We start from the raw sequence: 17,603 nt of genomic DNA, 5'->3' as shown, positions 1-17,603 counted from the left end.
ACTCTCACTGCCTACACTCACTAAGGCCCTGGGACCTGTAGCTCTTTCTTCCTTAATCTCATTATTGGTCCCTCCCTTTCCAACTCCCTGCAAACGCCTCACTTCACTGGAGGCTTCCCAATTGTTTCACGACTCCTATCAGACTAGCTGGTCTCCATGCCTCCAGACTGTGACCCCTCCCCAATCCACTACCTCCCATAACACCCCCATTAGAGCCACGCACATGTGTTGTGACACTTCCGGCTTCACGGTCCCCTGACGGCTCCTGGTTATCCAAACACTTTACTGCGGCTTGTTTCTGCAACCTCCAGGCTCACCTCTCACTGGTCTCCAACTCCTGGCCCTAAGCTCCAGCCAAGCTATGAACTTGCTTATCCCCCAAATGTGATGGGTCTGCAGGCCCGTGTCTTTAAGATAACTATACACACCGATGGGTCTGCATTCCCATCATCCTCGCAAAGAGACTCCTGCTTGACCAGACTAAGCTTAGCAACAATTTCCTTAGGGAATCATTTCCTGGTCTCTTCTTCTCCACTCCCACCCCAGCACCCGTCAGGTGCCCTCTTTCTGTGTTCCCACAGCATCCTGGGCACACCTCAGTCACACCACCTGTCACCCAGACTGTTTCCTCAATTTGTCTGGGAGTTCCTCGAGGGCAAGGACTATGTTTTTCTTCTCGCAGTTTCTGTACACCAAACAGAGTGCTTGACACATAGAGGGTGAATGAATGAATGGGTGGGATAAAAGAATGAACAGATGGATGGATGGGCAGGATGAATGAACAGATGGATGGGCGGGTGCGTGGGTGTGGGGATGGATGGGTGGGATGAATACACCTGGTGAGATGACACAATATGGAGAGGGGCGACTGACCCCTGCTGAATGGTTACAGCCTTTAAAGATTTCCCAGACAATCAACTAGCCTGGCCCTGCTTTGCAACTGGACTGAGTGCTCCCCAGGGAGAGGGGTTGCTGCTTTTAGCAGGCTGGAATAATGGCCTCCATGGGGCAAATGGGTTTTCACAGCCAAGCAAAAAGGGGAAGTTCTAGAAGAACTTCCAGGCTGGATTAAGAAAAAAAAAAAAAAAAAAAAAGGCTTGAAATCTTTAGGTTAGATAATTCTAACCCGATCTAAATCTGGCTGTGGAGAACTAGACTGCCCATGTGCCTGATAAAATGTCATCATTATTTAGGAAGCCATGGGACGCTGAAGCCCTGAGGGAGCTGAGGGGCCAGAGACTCAGGAGGCCGAATCACAGTCCATCTGGTGTAGATGTCCAACACCCCTGGGGAATGGCTACAAATGAGGACCGTTCTGACAATGACCATGGCATTGGGCGCTCAACTAGGAAGGCACTTAGAAGAGCAGTATTGCTGGAGGTTGTGTTACTGGGAGAGGGCTGGGCTCCTCACTATCATGGAACACACTCCCAGCCAGCCCTTCCAGGCAGCTCCACCATTGACTGTGAACAGATGAGCAGTCCAAAGGAACCAGAGGCTCCTGGAGGCCAGCAAAAGAGGCTCTCCAGCCTTCAGGAAGATCGAGCACTGCCTGGTTTTTTTTTGTTTTGTTTTATTTTTGTTTTTGTTTTTGTTTTTTTTTTTTTCACAGAATCAGCAAAGGTTTTCCCATTCCCATCCCACTGCCCCTTTAGAGAGGACCAGGAGAGCCAGGAAAGGGAAGGGCTCATGGGTCTAGATATTTTAGAGAAAAGTTTTGGGGGAAGATGCAAACAGTGCAGCAAGGCCTTTAAAACACCCAATTCAAAATGTGTGTATTGCTAAATGAATTACTGCCGAGCTGAAAGGCCTTCTACTCCAAATGTGGCCCGAATAGCCAACTTTGATTCTATTACCTGGTATTAATATGAACTCCTTTCAATCAGTTGGGATTGTTTTTTCTGGGATGTATCGGAGAGGCAAAGCCTCCTCTTGAAAGCTGTCTCCCTCCCACCTGGGTCATAGTGGAGGTACAACTGACCCCAAGTGAGGGTCCAGCAATTCTCACTTCAAGCATCATCAAGCTGATGAGGACAGTAGGAAGAGGGTGGCTGCATCTCAGACAGGGAGGAAGGGTGAGCTTTACTCACAAGCTCTCAGAGGAGCAAGGAGGAAACAGCTACTCCCAGCAGCAGAGCGACCATACCATACATAACATCACAGGACAGGAAGGCAAAGACCAATGGGATTTGACCCCCAAGGGGGTCACTTCAAGAATGCCAATGCAGACATTACTTGTAGCTCCTTTCAAAGCCATTCTCAGAGGTATTAGATCAGCAAAGTCAACGAAACAAAGACAGAGGTGACCGACATGAGATGCAGTTAATGGAGACGGATGTTCTCAGAACACAGGTTCACGGACTGGTTAGAAATGGCCAGTGAGATGCAGGACACACAGGTGTCACGTGTGGCCCCAGGGTTGCGGCAGGGTCAGCAGAGTGATCACAAGGATGGGAAGAGAAGCCCCAGATAAACATGAAGGCAAAGCCAGCTTGTTTCTTACCACTTCGTCCTCGGTAGGCTTGAAAACACAAATTTACACTTAGTGGGAAGCCATGCCACACAAGGTCACGAGTCATAAGCACAAGGTTACTGACTGTTTCTCGGGGAAGACCGTTAATGTTAAATGGGTCTAACGTGCTGGAGGCAGACATGCTCAGCATACAGAGAGCAAAACCAGCAGGATTTAGAGCATGAAGATACATATTTTTTTAAAGGCACCCCAACCCTTGCAATTCCTTTTTACAAATGTCATACACACAGTGGAAGTGGTCAGTTAGACTGAAAAGTTCAGTCACCTGGGTCCTCAATTCCTATTCTATTTGCTTGAAAAAGAACATAACAAGGGGGAAAAAAGAATATAACAAATAGATGACATTCACAAGTTCAGTTCACAGGTTCTGTGGCATGAGGGGTCAAGGCAAGCAGACCGGATTTTTAAAAAGCAGCTTGGAGGTGGTGGTTTAAGGAAAAGTCTAATTTGACCTTACTGCTTTTCACCCTCCCTGTAAAAAGTAGGCAAATAACATTTTTCAAAAGCTCAAATAATGTATCTGCCACAGAGAGCAGATTCGTGGGACAAGACTTTAAAAGGACCAGCGATTACAGTTCCAACTGGAACCATTCCTGGAAGGGGCAAGGGATGAAGAGGCTGCCCTAAAGGGCCTGTGTTTCTGGTAATAAGACCTGGGAAGCCGGGGCCTCCGCTGCCCTCGGTCCCCAGGAGCACAGTTAGTAATTGAGATTTGCGTGCAGAATACTGCAGGCAACTCGGAATTCAAGTTCGGACCATGAAGCAAAACTGCTATGGGTGCTGCCGGTGACACCTAGAGTTCAGAGCAGGCCCACTGGAAAAAGCTGTTGTGCCCTAAGAGGCCCAGAAGGCAGGCTGATCATTAGTATTAGTATTTTCATTTTCTAAGAAGACTGTAGGGAGGCCTCCTATGCACATAAGCCTAGGGCTGACCCACGGTAGAAGGAGAGGAAGCCCACGCCACTGGATCTTACCTCTTCTGCGTCCTCTGAATGGGTGGAGAGCTGGTCATGCTGAATAATCTCAGCATCCTCCTCTGTCGGTCCGTTGCCCACCCTGATCCCACCAAAGTTGAGAGTTCCCTACACAGATGAACAGAAAGAGTAGAATTTGCCTGGGCTTTAATGTGACATTCTGTGAGTGGGGAAGGGTGATGGTTAGTACATACAAACCTCAGAAAAGCATATATTCTAACAACAAAATCAAAACCCGCTGATCCAACAGCCAAGTAAAAACAAACCACTGTTCCCACCCCAACCAGCACCGCCCCAGCCCCAGCCCCAACTACATTTACCACCTCATTCTGATCAGAGGAAACATGCAGCCTGCTGCACCAAGACTCACCAACCTGGCCTTGGTCAACACTAACTGAGATGACTGCTTGAATGAAAAGCTTAACCTGAACGGACTCTTACAATGAGTGTAGCTCTATCTGTGAAGTTGTCAGTGGTCTAAGTTTTTCTAGAACTAAAGATCAGACTTTCTAAGAGGGAGTGGAGCCAAATGACATGGTGACCATAACCTGGTCTGACAAACTTTCAACTGGAACCCAAGAGTTCCAGCAACTTCTCCCAGAAGCATACTGGGTTTCTGCCCAGAAACAAAGGACTTCCTAGATCAGGGAAGGGAGAAATCTATATGGACATCAGCTTGCGGCCAGAGAATACTGAGGTCAAAAAAAAAAAAAAAAAAAAGGAATGAAAAAGTCCCCTTTCCTTCAATGGAGGATTCTGGAGTGTTACAACAACTCTCTTCCAGGCATGTGGGCAAATGCCAAATGGGTGTTTGCTTCCAGTTTCCCAGGCATAGTGTTCAGCGGGCTCTCCAGAACCAGAATTTCTAAGTCAACCTGACTTGGAAAAGCTTGGGCTTACTGAGACAAAAGGACTTTTTGAGTACAAAACCAGGCAGATTCCGATTCTGTGTCTCCCTCTCTCTCTGCCCCTCCCCCGTTCATGCTCTGTCTCTCTCTGTCTCAAAAATAAATTAAAAAAAAAAAAAAAAAGAAGGGGCGCCTGGGTGGCGCAGTCGGTTAAGCGTCCGACTTCAGCCAGGTCACGATCTCGCGGTCCGGGAGTTCGAGCCCCGCGTCAGGCTCTGGGCTGATGGCTCAGAGCCTGGAGCCTGTTTCTGATTCTGTGTCTCCCTCTCTCTCTGCCCCTCCCCCGTTCATGCTCTGTCTCTGTCTCAAAAATAAATTAAAAAAAAAAAACAAAAAACAAAACCAGGCAGAACTGGGGTTAAGTCAGACAAATACCAATGAGTGCTAACCCACCAGAATGAACACGAGCTAAAGAAACAGGTCCTGGGCTCACTTCTTATGGTTTCTGATCAGGGACCCCAAATGAGGCAAGAGTTCAAAAACTTTTCTCCTGCAAATCAGCCTTCTGGGCAGCAGCACAATGTGCCAACAGGTTTGCTCCACTGCCCGGAGGTCCCTACTCGCACCTTCACCTTTTGGTGTGCAGCTTTTACTACAGCTGACTGACCACCAGAACTCAGTGCTTGGGCAAATTCTCCTTCTCCTTGAAGCAGGGCTTCTTCCGTGCTGGTCAGGGAGCCAGCTGCATCAGAATCACCTTGAAATTAAATAGAGATTCTCAAATACTACCCCCAGAAATTGTATACTTAGTAGATCTGGGGTGGGGCCCAGAAAATTTATATTTAAAAAAATATTTCCCCACGTACAAACTGTATAAGCATTTTTTATTGTCTACCTTGAAAATTCAAGCACAAAAAAATGCACATACCCTTTGAGACCCCCACCACTGGGAACATCTATGTTTATGAAATTTTATCAAGATATGTGGACAAGGATGTTCCCTGCATTTGTATTTATAATAGCAGAGAATTGGGAACAACCAACACATCCATCAATGACAGTGATTACACAATTTTAGCATATCCAACAGAATGTTCTATGGAATACTAGACAACTATAAAAAAGAGTGAAACACTGTGCCGACAGCTCAGAGCCTGGAGCCTGCTTCAGATTCTGTGTCTCCCTCTCTCTCTGCCCCTTCCCCATTCATGCTGTCTCTCTCTGTCTCTCAAAAATGAATAAACATTAAAAACAAAAAAATTAAAAAAAAAAGAGTGAAACAATCTCCCAGGATACACTAAAAATTTTTAAACTTAATAAATCAAGGGGCAAAAGAGTGCTACAGTTTAAAACACAATTCCTAGTATGTTTTAAACGTGTATACATACACATGTACAAATACATATACATATTTATATCAATAGATGATAGCAATATGCTGACATATGCAGAAAAATATTGGAGGCAAAATTCCCCTGCCTTTGAGTAGGAGAAGGAGTCCAGGGACAGGAGCACTTTCACTTTCAGTACTATTTGCATTTTCCAACCTATTGCTTTAATTTTACTTTTTAATGTCAGTGGAGGATTGTCTGGGTCATGGAACTGCGGACTATCTTTATTACTTCTTCTGTTTTAATACTCTAAGAAACAAACGTAAAGGTCACCAGGTGATTCTGATGTGTACTCAGATTCGGGAAGCACCGAGACCCTGGGCACCTCCAGGTCATGCGAACATTACACCTGACAGACCTCAGCAAGTGGACTGGAAGTACAAAAAGGGCACTGGTGACAGGAGAGGACCCCAGCATATCCTGGCACGGGTTACAGGGTTGAGGCAGGCTTCAGGCTTTAAGGATCCTAAAGCAGAAGGTCATTTCTGAAGCTTTTCCCAACCAGCAGACAGAGTGAGGGGCAGACAGGGTAAACCTCTCAGCCAGACACTAGCAAGTGTCCCTTCAGGACACAGGACATGAAAATTACAGGAAGAGGGGATGAGACATACACATCAGCAGAAAAAAGAAAACATTAAACCATGATACACTGCTTACAGACAACCCAAAGGACAAAGAACAGAACAAACACAGATCAGTGATTGTCTCCTCAGCCCTTAGGGTCAAGAATCCAGAGTCCTTTGTGAAACGATCATCTTGAAGCTTTCATGAGGCTCAATAGAACCAGACGTTTCACGGAATAACCAGTGGGCTAAGAAGACTCTATGAAGGTGCAGGTTTCCAGATGGGGGACGTTTCACTTGGACAATATCGTAGAAGAGGGTAACAGAGTTAAAAGCACCAAAACGGATGCATCAGAAGCACATCCTAAATATGCTAAGACTAACAGAAAGAAGGGCACGTGGAAAGAATGTCAATAAATGGATAGTATGTGGTTTGTGAACTTAAAACATTTCTCAAAGGAGAGAGTAAATCCCTGTTTGAAAATAATTTTAAACAGTAACATTAAACTATCTTCTGATCCAAAATATCAGCCCTTTTTAGATTAGTTCTAGAAGGGTTACAGCAGTTTTCTAGGTTTAAAATGATCAGAAACACCTAATGAAGGAAAGAGCTATCCATCTAAATATTTCATTTTCTTATAAAGGAGTATGATGCCACTAGATCATAAGAGTACATGTGTGATTACTGCTGGTGAGATTTTTTAAAATCTTACTGATTACCTAGAATACACCGAGCTAAGTTGATATTAGCACATTAAAACAGTTTGGTTAAGAGATGTTTTTCAGGAAAAATATTGAAATACTTAACATTCAAAGTGCTGTTGCTGAATCATGAGTTAGTATTTGAAGAAGGAAAGTCGAAACAGATGACTTTGGTTATTGTACCAGATGCAGAAGACACACGAGACACATGGCGGAGTGGAGGTCTCAGTGGAACAGCTGAGGACATGAGGGCTTCTGAGTCTCTCGCAAAAAAGTAGACATGTATAAGCTCTGACTGGCAGGAGAGTAAGTCGTAGCTAAAATGGACCAAATGTCCAAGCATCACTCCGAAGCAGAAGTTTAAAGAGCAGGGAGATTTATTCAAGAATCACAGAAATGTTCTTGCTCCATGCAGAAAAAGCATCTAATACGTGGTCACAAAATACATCCCATTAAGATGATGGGATTCTGAGAGGGTACAACCGCCACTTTCCTCCCATAGACATGACTGTACTTACAAATTTGAATAGAAACTTAGTAGACCAGTGATAAAGATGATATTAGAATCTACTCGTAAGAGGTGGAAGTCTTTTCTATCATTGTCCCAATGAGATAAAAGGATGGACTTCCCAAGAGCACACATGTCCCATGCTCTCCATATAACTGAAAAGAATTCTGCTGCACTGTTTGCCACCTCTTTACACAAAATGTGATGGTTTGTCAGTTTTAATTCACTCACTGTTGCAGCCGCTGCTGCCTCTAGTCCCTGCTGGCTCGGGGTTGGGCTGACTGGGGCCTCCACAGGCTGCCCTTCCTGATAGTGAATGGAAGAGAAGAGGAAGGGAGAAAGAAACAAAAGAGGGCGGGAGTGAGGCGGGGAGACGAATGGAGGGTACATGGAAGGATGAAGATGGTCAGAAAAGGGAGAAGGAGGGTCTTGTAACTCAGCTGCTCTCCAACAGGAATAATAATCTAACAGCCGTATGAGAGTCATGCAATAAGATCTTTTGGGTTTTATTAGGCAGTGTAATAAGTAATCATTATTGCATAGCCAGAAATGAAAATTTGGGGTGTGTGTGTGTGTGTGTGTGTGTGTGTGTGTGTGTGTGTATAGAATTCATAAGCACACATACATTGAGTAAACACAAGTTTGTGTGTGGCATTTAAAAAAAAAAAATCTTTTTCCCAGATGTCTCAATTGGTGAAAGTATCATGGTCTCATTTTAAACGAAAATGTCTCAGCGTCAGCCCTGTGGTTGCCCAGGCAAACCACATGAGTGGGTTCACCCACCTGTAGCTCCTGCAGCCCTGATTTGGCTGAGGTTGCATCTAAGCAGGCCCAGACCTGGATTTTGCTGAGCACAGCATGAGCAAAGCATGACCAAGAAAGGCAGAAACTTATGACTTGTTTCCTGTACCTAAGCTACTCAAAGCTGAATCCAGATGTTCGAGCAGCAAATACATGGGTTTAAAAAAAATTTTTTTTTTCATCAGGTCCAATGCACATGCTGGGATATGACACAAGTGCGTTTTAAGAGGATGTAGTCTTATGCACAATTCATTATATCTGATGAGGAACTGCCTTGCTCTCAAGGGGAAAAAAAATCTAGTATCTTTCAGCAACAAAAATACACCCACCAAATGCTTCCTCCTCAAATATTGATGGCGAAGGACCAGTGGTTTAAATAGTAGCATCCAAGGTACACACAGTAGCGCGACCACTACCAGGAAACACTGAATTCCTTTCTACAAAGTAAGGACAAGGCACATCACATTAATCAAACACGCAGTTTCCAACTCTAGCACAAATTTCCCCCAAACAGTATTTTCTTACTGATCTATGAATGACACCATCCAGTTTCTCAAACTAATTAGCAGATATTGTGGCAAAGCCCAAGAATTATCTGATAGGATGCTAAGGAGGATGGGCTGAATTTAGGTCTGAAGGTATGGGCTGAACACCAACACCACAGAAAGAGATTTTTTAAAGGCTTTTGCAGATATCTGGCTTCCTGGGGCACCTGGGTGGCTCAGTCAGTTGAGTATCTGACTTTGGCTCAGATCATGATCTCACAGTTCATGAGTTCAAGCCCCGCATCGGGCTCTCTGATGTCAGCACAGAGCCCGCTTTGATCCTCTGTCCTCCTCTCTCTGAGCCTCCCCCACTTGTGCATGCACGTGCTCTCTCTCTCTCAAAACTAAACAAACATTAAAAAAGAAAAGAAGAGAAATATCTGGCTTCCTGATTGAGGGAACCACCTAAGCCAGTCTACCTCTGGGTTGACTCACCTGTCCAGAATAAAGCATCGCATTACTAGAGTCACCGTAGGAAAAGAGAAACATGTTTATGAAATGAATCAGAAGGCTTGGCGCCTTCTCAGATGTATGAGCATCATAGGCTGTCCACTTGTAAAATATGAGGATAACCAAGTAGCCAAACAAAGAGGTCATGAAGATTATTTCAGGAATAAATCCAAAGTAGATATTCAGGGGTTTCTTGAAATAGCTAAAAAGAGAGAAAAAAAATGTTAAAGGCAAACAGACCCAGGGACGCCTGGTGGCTCAGTCCGTGGATCATGCGGCTCTTGATCTCAAGGTCGTCCGTTCAAGTTTCACATTGGATATAGAGCTTACTTTTAAAAAAATTAAAATTAAAAACAAAACAGTGAACAGACCCAGGGTCACCCCCAGACCAAATGGAGTACTCACTAGATCTCCTACCTACACTTCCCTCAATTCTGTCTTTATCACTTTAAGAAGCAACAGCCAGATGCACTGAAGGCAACGGAGAGAAGCAGCATCAATTGTGACTTCTAAATTTTTGGACCTTGGACAGTTCCAGTACCACCCCCACCCCCACCCCCCACCACCAAACTTTTCCCATCAGAAAGAGACTGGAAAATATAGTACCTTCTGGGACCATAGTTTATAATTTTATGTGAGTTACACATCAAGAGAAAAAAAAAAATACCTCACTCATTTTGATGAAAATGACATAAAGTTTTTCAAAGAGCTTTACTACAATTGTAAATTGTTAAGGGACTAATGCTAATTAAGCCTCATTAAAGAATATGAGATTTTTATAAAAAGCACCTCTTTAATGTAGAATAGGGTTCTGAGTTATTAATCCCTCTCCAAAGATGTCATGATTTCTTTAGGCAAAAGCATTATTTAAATTATGCGTGTTCCTGAGACAGAAATACAGCAACTCACGTATGGTTGAAGAGGCTCAGGCTGACTCCAAACATCATGTGAATGATGCCAAGGATAACAGACATCTTCATTTTAAAGGAGTTGAGAAAGGTCAGTTTATTGGTAGCAATGTTCCAGATCTATCACAATCCAAGGAAACAAAAAAGCATTATAAAGAGTTCATGAATGGGACATTATTATGCACCAATATTAAAAAAATTTTTCGTATTTACTTACTTGGAGACAGAGAGAGTGAGTGTGTGCACACATGTGCATACAAGCAGGGGAGGGGCAGAGAGAAGGAGTGGCAGAATCCCAAGCAGCCTCCACACCATCAGCTCAGAGCCCAATGTGGGGCTCAAACTTACAAACCCTGAGATCATGACCTGAGCCAAGATCAAGAGTCGGACGCTTAACCAACTGCACCACCCAGGTGCCCCTCACCAATTTTTTATTTTTTTAGTTTTTTAATTAAAATTTTTTTAACATTTATTCATTTTTGAGAGACAGAGAGAGAGAGAGACCGCACGTGCGTGCGCATGAGTGGGGGAGGGGCAGACAGAGAGGGAGACAGAATCTGAAGCAGGCACCAGGCTCTGAGCTGTCAGCACAGAGCCCGACACGAGGCTTGAACTCACAGAGGGAGAGATCATGAACTGAGCTGAAGTCGGTTGCTTAACCAACTGAGCCACCCAGGAGCCACCCAATTTTTTTTTTTTAAAGTAAGCTTTATGCCCAAAGTGGGACTTGAAATCATGATCAAGAAAGAGTCATGTGCTCTAACACCTGAGCCAGCCAGGAGCCCTTATTTACCTATTTGAAAGCTTTTTTTAATTATGAAAATTCTAAGCATAGACTTAAGTAGAGAGTATAACAAATTCCCATTTACCTATGATCCAGCTTGCATATTTTTTTTTTTTTTTTTTGAGAGTGAGAGCACACGCTAGTGGGGAAGAGGGGCAGAGGGAGAGAAACATAATCTCAAGTAGGCTCCACACTCAATGCAGAGCCCAACCTAGGGCTTAATCTCATGATCCTGGGATCATGGGACCCAAGCTGAAATCAAGAGTCAGATGCTCAACAGACTGAGCCACCCAGGTGCCCCCCTGAAAAATTACTACTGGCTCAAGGTCAATCTTATTTCATCACACAACCTACTCCCCACTTCCCTATTATTTGGAAGCCAAGTTCAGATATCATACAATTTTAACTGTAAATACTTCAGTACATATCTCTAAAAGGTAAGCACTCGTTTTTATTTTACTTAAAAAATTTTTTTTAATGTTTATTTTTGAGAGACAGAGCGTGAGAGGGTGAGGTACAGAGAGAGAGAGAGGGACAGAGACACAGAATCTGAAGCAGGCTCCAGGCTCCAAGCTGTCAGCACAGAGCCCAACGTGGGGCTTGAACTCACAAACCACGAGATCACGACCTGAGCAAAGTCGGATGCTTAACCAACTGAGCCACCCAGGTGCCCCGGTAAGCACTCATTATCAAAACATAACCACAATGCTGTTATCACCCCCAAAAACATTAACAATGATTCTTTAATACCATGAAACACACACTCAGTATTTAAATTTCCCTGATTGTGCCCCAATTTTTAAAAATAATTCATTTATTCAAAAGTAGGGTACAGATCAGGTCTCTACATTGATTACTGACACAGCTCTTAAATCTCTAATCTATAAATTCTCCTTTCAGCTCTCCTTTTTAATTCCTTACAAAATATTTTAAAAAGTTGGAACATTTATTTTGTAGATGTTTCCCCGGTCTGTGTTTTACTGATCACGTACCCTTAATGCTGTCATTCCATCTATTTTTAAATATTAGTTGCCTTAAGCTTTGTCACCTAAGGGCCTGGACATCTGTAATATTTTCCCGCAGTTCTCTGCTTCTACTTGGCCATCAAATCACATTTCCTAAATCACTGACTCTGATGCAGTCACTTCCCTGTGCCCAAACCTACCTCACACCCCCAGTGTCTTCTCTACGATAAAGTGTGAACTCAGTAACCTGATAAGCCAGACCTTCCACCAGTGAGCCTGGCGTTTTTTCTGAACTGGCCTCCTTGCAAGGAGCTTATCCTCGGTGACTTCTAATCTCAAAACATGTGGCTGGTTCTCTCTCCAGCCCATTTTCCCTGAAATTCAGTTCTACGGCTCCAATTGCCTGATGGACATTTCACCTGTGCATCCCACAGGCACATCAAACTCAACACCTACCCTTAAGTGTCAAATGAGATGTACGTAAAACAACATCAACAACAACGAAACACTCTGTTAACTACAGAACCCTATATAAATGTTACCTAATATTTTTATTAGACTCTAAGCTACTTGAGGCCAGGAGCTACATCTTTCAATTCTGTGTTTCCCCCAGCAAGCACTATGCCTGCAGACAAGGATTCAATAAACATTTGTTAAATGCATGTGTGAAATGTTATCCAACCTTTCCAAGCCTTGGTTTTCTTATCTGCATGATAGGGATAGCAGTATTTCCCTGATAGAATTGTTTGAGGGGAGAGCCCTAGTGTCTGTAAACTGATGAATGGGTAAAGAAGATGTGGTATATATAAATTTTTTTTTCAACGTTTATTTATTTTTTTGGGGACAGAGAGAGACAGAGCATGAACGGGGGAGGGGCAGAGAGAGAGGGAGACACAGAATCGGAAACAGGCTCCAGGCTCTGAGCCATCAGCCCAGAGCCCAACGCGGGGCTCGAACTCAAGGACCGCGAGATCGTGACCTGGCTGAAGTCGGACGCTTAACCGACTACGCCACCCAGGCGCCCCGTATATAAAATGGAGTATTACTGAGCCATCAAAAAGAATGGAAGCTTGCCATCTGCCATGACATGGCTGGAGCCAGAGAGTATTATGCTAAGTGAAGTAAGTCAGAAAGACAAATATTAGATGATTTCACTTGTATGTGGAATTTAGGAAACAAAACTGATGAACATATGGGAAGGGAAGAAAAAAAGAAAGAGGGAAGCAAACTGTAAGAGCCTCTTAAAGACAGAATAAACTGAAGGTTGATGGAGGGAGGTGGGTGGGGGATGGGCTAGACTGTGATGCGTATTAAAGAGGGCACTTATTGGGGTGAGCACTGGGTGTTGTAGGTAAGCGATGAATCCTTAAATTCTACTCCTAAACTAATATCACACTACATGTTAACTAACTAGAATTTAATAAAAATTTGGAAGGGAAAAAAAAAAAGAACCGTTGGAGGGGAAATCAGATATGCTAAGGGCAGAGCTCAGTGCTTGGCCCACAGTAAGCATTTCTGTAACATCTGCTCTTATAATAATAAAAATAAATAACTTTGTATTTCCCCACCTATATGCTTTTGTACACACTTCTCACCTATACCAATCTGAAACATTTTTTAAAGGCCAAGTTAATACCCATTTTTTATAAGAAACCTTGATCTTTCTGACCCATAATGATGTGTTTTTCCTCTGGAATGCTGTACTCCGTAAATCATTCTTAAATCTCCCCCCACCCCCCTTTTAAGCACACAATACAAAAGGTCTGATCACACTTTATTTGCCTAAGTATTTTTTTTTTTTTAATTCTGGGATAAGTTTTTTAAGTATATAAAGATAAGAATGGAAATCTAAAACCCATAGGAAAAGACTATTTCTGCTTTGTTAAAATACCTGCTAAACTAAGTTAAACAGAAATAAATTGGGAAGGAGTCTTGAAAATCAATCTTCCCAGGGTCAAAATTATTAGCCATCTCTGAAATAAGTAGTGCAGGAAAAATTATTTGGGTCCCCAAGGCACTTGGGTCTCTTATGGTTTGGAAGTACTCTGGACAAATACACAAAAGACTTTCCAAAAACATGTCAACTGAAGGGGCGCCTGGGGGGCTCAGTAGGTTACGTGTCCGACTCTCGATTTCGGCTCAGGCAATGATCTCACCATTCGTGGGATTGAGCCCCTGCGCTGACAATGAAGAGCCTGCTTGGGATTCTCTCTCTCCTTCTGTTTCTGTCCCTCTCCTGCTTGCATGTGTGTGCTCTGTCTCTCTCAAAATAAACAAATACACTTAAAAAAAAAAAAAAAACAACCTTCAGCTGAAAACCAAATAACCATTTATCTTCAACTTAATTCTCTCACTTCAAGGTTACAGTTTCAAACTCTGGTGTTAGACATATAGGAAAGAAGTGCTCTTACTGGATCAATGCCAAAAGGGTATGGTCCACCAAAAACTCCAGGGACAGCTGGATTCAACTGTAGAACAGGGTTCCCCCGAAGTGTCTCATCCCTACCATGTTAGAAGAAAAGTTCCATTTGTTTTTATCAAGAGTGGGAAACTGCTAGGGTCCAAAAACTGGTCCTAAAAGAAACTACTACAACTGTCTTGTCTCTTCAATAAAAGAGGAGGGACTAGCATCTAAGAATGAGAAGGGATCAGCAATAACAAAAGAACACAACAAACAAATACACCTACATAACCAAGCAGGGAATGTGGGGAATCTGCTTTTAATTTACAAAAAGAATCAATGTGCCTACATTTATAGTCTCAGTTTCTTGAGAGTACTGAAAGAATCGCAAAACACTTCCCAGGCTGGGGCATAAATAAGAGGGGACACTGCATTCTTCTGAAACAGAGACACTGTCAGCCACTTCTGAAAGAAGTAGAAGTTTACCACTTGTCTGGAAGATCAGAGCTGAACAGGAAAGGAAAAAGCTTTGACTTTCGTCTTCTTTGCAACTTACGTCCAATTATACAAAGAGAACATTGGCCGTACGCTCCAGGATGACCCGAAGATATTAAGAGACTTGGAAAAGCAATCATTGTAGATGAGGCCAGTGTAGATGGAAAACACACCCATCAGTAGAATAATGTACCGGCCACTGAACACAGTGCTAAACATCTGGAAAGCAGAAGAAAGAAGTCAATGAAATGTACTCTCGGTGGCTCATGACGTGACAATATTGAGAATATACTAGACCCTTCTTCTCACACTACTTTACCCCACCCTGGGTCAGAGAGCTTAACGTAAAGGTCAAAATACAATGCTAACAAGAAATTACTTTCACAGCACATGGCCGCTTCAGTGTTAAAATGAATATAACTTCTCTATTCTTGACATGGCCTCTGTAACTTCTCTATAACTTCACGAATAAAAGACTTCCAGATCTTAATTTTATAGTGACTGCTTGAGGAATTACAAAGTGTCAGTCCGACGCAGATGTGACAAACATTACCTCATTCTCGTTCTTCTGGGAGAGAAGCCGGCTCTCCCTTAACACCATCCATACAGCAAAGAGGGTCATCAAAATGCCATGGCCAAAGTCCCCAAACATCACAGCAAACAGGAAAGGGAAAGTGATGATGGTATATGGAGCTATAAAGAAACCAAAGGAGGAAAAAGACAAAGTACAGACAACTGTGCCCACCACCAAAAGATCACATTCCTCACCGTACTCTAAGATCTGTACAAGGGGACTTACTCCCGAGCTGTTGGTCAGATGGACTCTCAGGGAAAACCTTCCATGACAGGACCTCAAAAAGCAGCTCTGATGGCATCTAGGCCTACTGCTAGCATTTTAAACAAAGTACACAGGAAATGCAAGTTTTGTCCCTAGCCCTGGCAACAGTGTAATTTGTTCTTTGATTCCTTTTCTCTAACTCCTGGGACACTGCTCCTTTGACAGGCCAGCTTTCTTCTCTTGTGCAGCAACCATTTCCCAGCTGAATAAAGCTCTCAGGTACGTGGGAGAAAGCCTGGAACCCAGAGCAAAGTCAGTCCTGTAGAAGACTCCAGCTAAAAACGAATTCCCAGACTCTTGATTTAATAATTAACTCTCCTGGCTTTGCTTTGTGAAATCTGCTTTGTGTCTAAAATGGTCAGTAATTGCTATATTTTCTCTGTCTAACCTGGTATAGGGAAGCCTTTTAAAAATATCAGATATCTTAGAAAAAACTTAAAGTACTTCCTGCAAATGGTGTGCTAGAGAAAGTCAGGTGTTTCATAGTTGTGAGGGCACACAAAAGAATCCAATCCGCTGAGCTCATTCCTATAAAACCACCTCTTAGAAGAGTGCCACCCAGCAACAAACCTCCCTCTCTGTGTCAAAGTGGGCACGTCTTTACAGGAATGACACTAGAGCTGAGATCTTGACAACACTGTTAGTTTTAAGCCAGTTATTCAAGAACATTTGAAGGGAAGCATTAGAAGAAATAACAAACAAAAAATCAAACCTCCAGAAGATTCAAGCTCTTTTTACCTGGGTTTATCTCTCTGTAAGTCCCGATTCCGTAAGCATCTACTATGTTCTGAAAGCCGTATGTGAACTTGTTCGTTTTGTTATAGGTTGGGGGAGTCTGATTTGTTTGCATCCTGTTCAAGATAGAGGGCACAGTGGAGCCACTGTGTTCCTGGGAAACATTGAGCACACATAGCAAAATTAGATCATCCTGACCATGAACATATTCATCAAAACTCCTCAAGCTGTACATATAAAATACGTGCATTTTATTCTATGTGAGTTGTTTCTCAATCTTCCCATCTTTGGGAGAAACTGGAACTAGGTATAAAATTTACGATGAAAAATTTACATTAAGTCTTGGGAAGAATATCCTTACTGTGAAAAAAATTCAGTTCTAAAATGTGTAACCAAAGAAAATATGGCACTTCCTTGTCTGAAGACAATCATCTGCCTTTCTGAGATTATCGCTGTTCTCTCCTCCTTTTATGGAGAAAGCAGCCAATCTTTTCAAACTCTAACTACTAAGCGGGACTGCCAGAGGTATCCCTCAGAAGTGGTCTGCTGGACAGAAAGAATGGATCAGGAAACAGACATTGTGGTCATGAGCTACCCTGAAGAATCACGGGTATACGACCAAGTCATTTCATCTTTTTTGAACTGTAGTTTCCACATTCGGAAAACCAAGATGTACAAAATGTATGGTTAGGATATAAGAGGAGTACAAGGTGAGTATAGTCAAGAACTCTGAAAGTAAAAATGTCACAAAAATGTAATTAATTCATGTTATTGTTGACGGGAACCTCTTTTCCTGGCTGCATGGTTAGTGGTGCGGGACTCACCGTGCCCCTTCTGAGTGCAAACTGGATGGAGTCGAGGTCGGTGACAGGGCACCAGACCTCGGCGATCAGGCACTTCTGGGTCACGTCTATGTTGCACAGATTCAGGGTGTGGTAGATGGCCTTCATCTTCCGCACCTTGATGAACCAGACACGGATGTTCTTAGCAGCCGCCTGCAGAACCCTCTGGCGGTGGTCCTCTGTTTGATTCAGAACCTTTTGGGAGACAAGGGAACAAGGAGAGATCCTTCTACATACAGAACCAGTCTTAGATCTCAGCATATAAATGGGAAAGAGGCACAGCTTTCTGAGAAGGGTTGCTAGGGATCTATTCTTCTTCA

At 43.2% G+C, this 17,603-nt stretch overlaps 1 protein-coding gene across 6 annotated transcripts in view; it reads right to left on the bottom strand.

Annotated features, from left to right (window-relative positions):
• ATP6V0A1 (ATPase H+ transporting V0 subunit a1) overlaps nt 1-17,603 on the bottom strand; it is a 58,834-nt gene that overhangs the window by 8,731 nt on the left and 32,500 nt on the right. For 3 of the 6 annotated variants that reach the window (XM_086687354.1, XM_025917598.2, XM_086687355.1), the window contains exons 10-19: nt 17,266-17,478; nt 16,445-16,595; nt 15,422-15,561; nt 14,930-15,087; nt 14,384-14,474; nt 10,225-10,343; nt 9,301-9,517; nt 8,650-8,757; nt 3,508-3,615; nt 2,504-2,521 (exon numbers count right to left, since the gene is read on the bottom strand). In XM_086687354.1, coding sequence (XP_086543480.1) covers nt 2,504-2,521; nt 3,508-3,615; nt 8,650-8,757; nt 9,301-9,517; nt 10,225-10,343; nt 14,384-14,474; nt 14,930-15,087; nt 15,422-15,561; nt 16,445-16,595; nt 17,266-17,478 — 1,323 coding nt within the window. Of the gene's footprint in view, nt 1-2,503; nt 2,522-3,507; nt 3,616-7,750; nt 7,826-8,649; nt 8,758-9,300; nt 9,518-10,224; nt 10,344-14,383; nt 14,475-14,929; nt 15,088-15,421; nt 15,562-16,444; nt 16,596-17,265; nt 17,479-17,603 lie in introns of all 6 variants that reach the window. The other 3 variants (XM_086687356.1, XM_086687357.1, XM_086687358.1) reach the window with 2 other exon arrangements.

The sequence above is a fragment of the Puma concolor genome, chromosome E1 (assembly GCF_028749965.1).
Source record: "Puma concolor isolate L17-30 chromosome E1, mPumCon1.1.hap2, whole genome shotgun sequence".
NCBI classification, from domain to species: Eukaryota; Metazoa; Chordata; class Mammalia; order Carnivora; family Felidae; genus Puma; species Puma concolor.
Note: the sequence above shows the minus strand (reverse complement) of the source record. Positions and strands in the feature narration are given on the sequence as shown.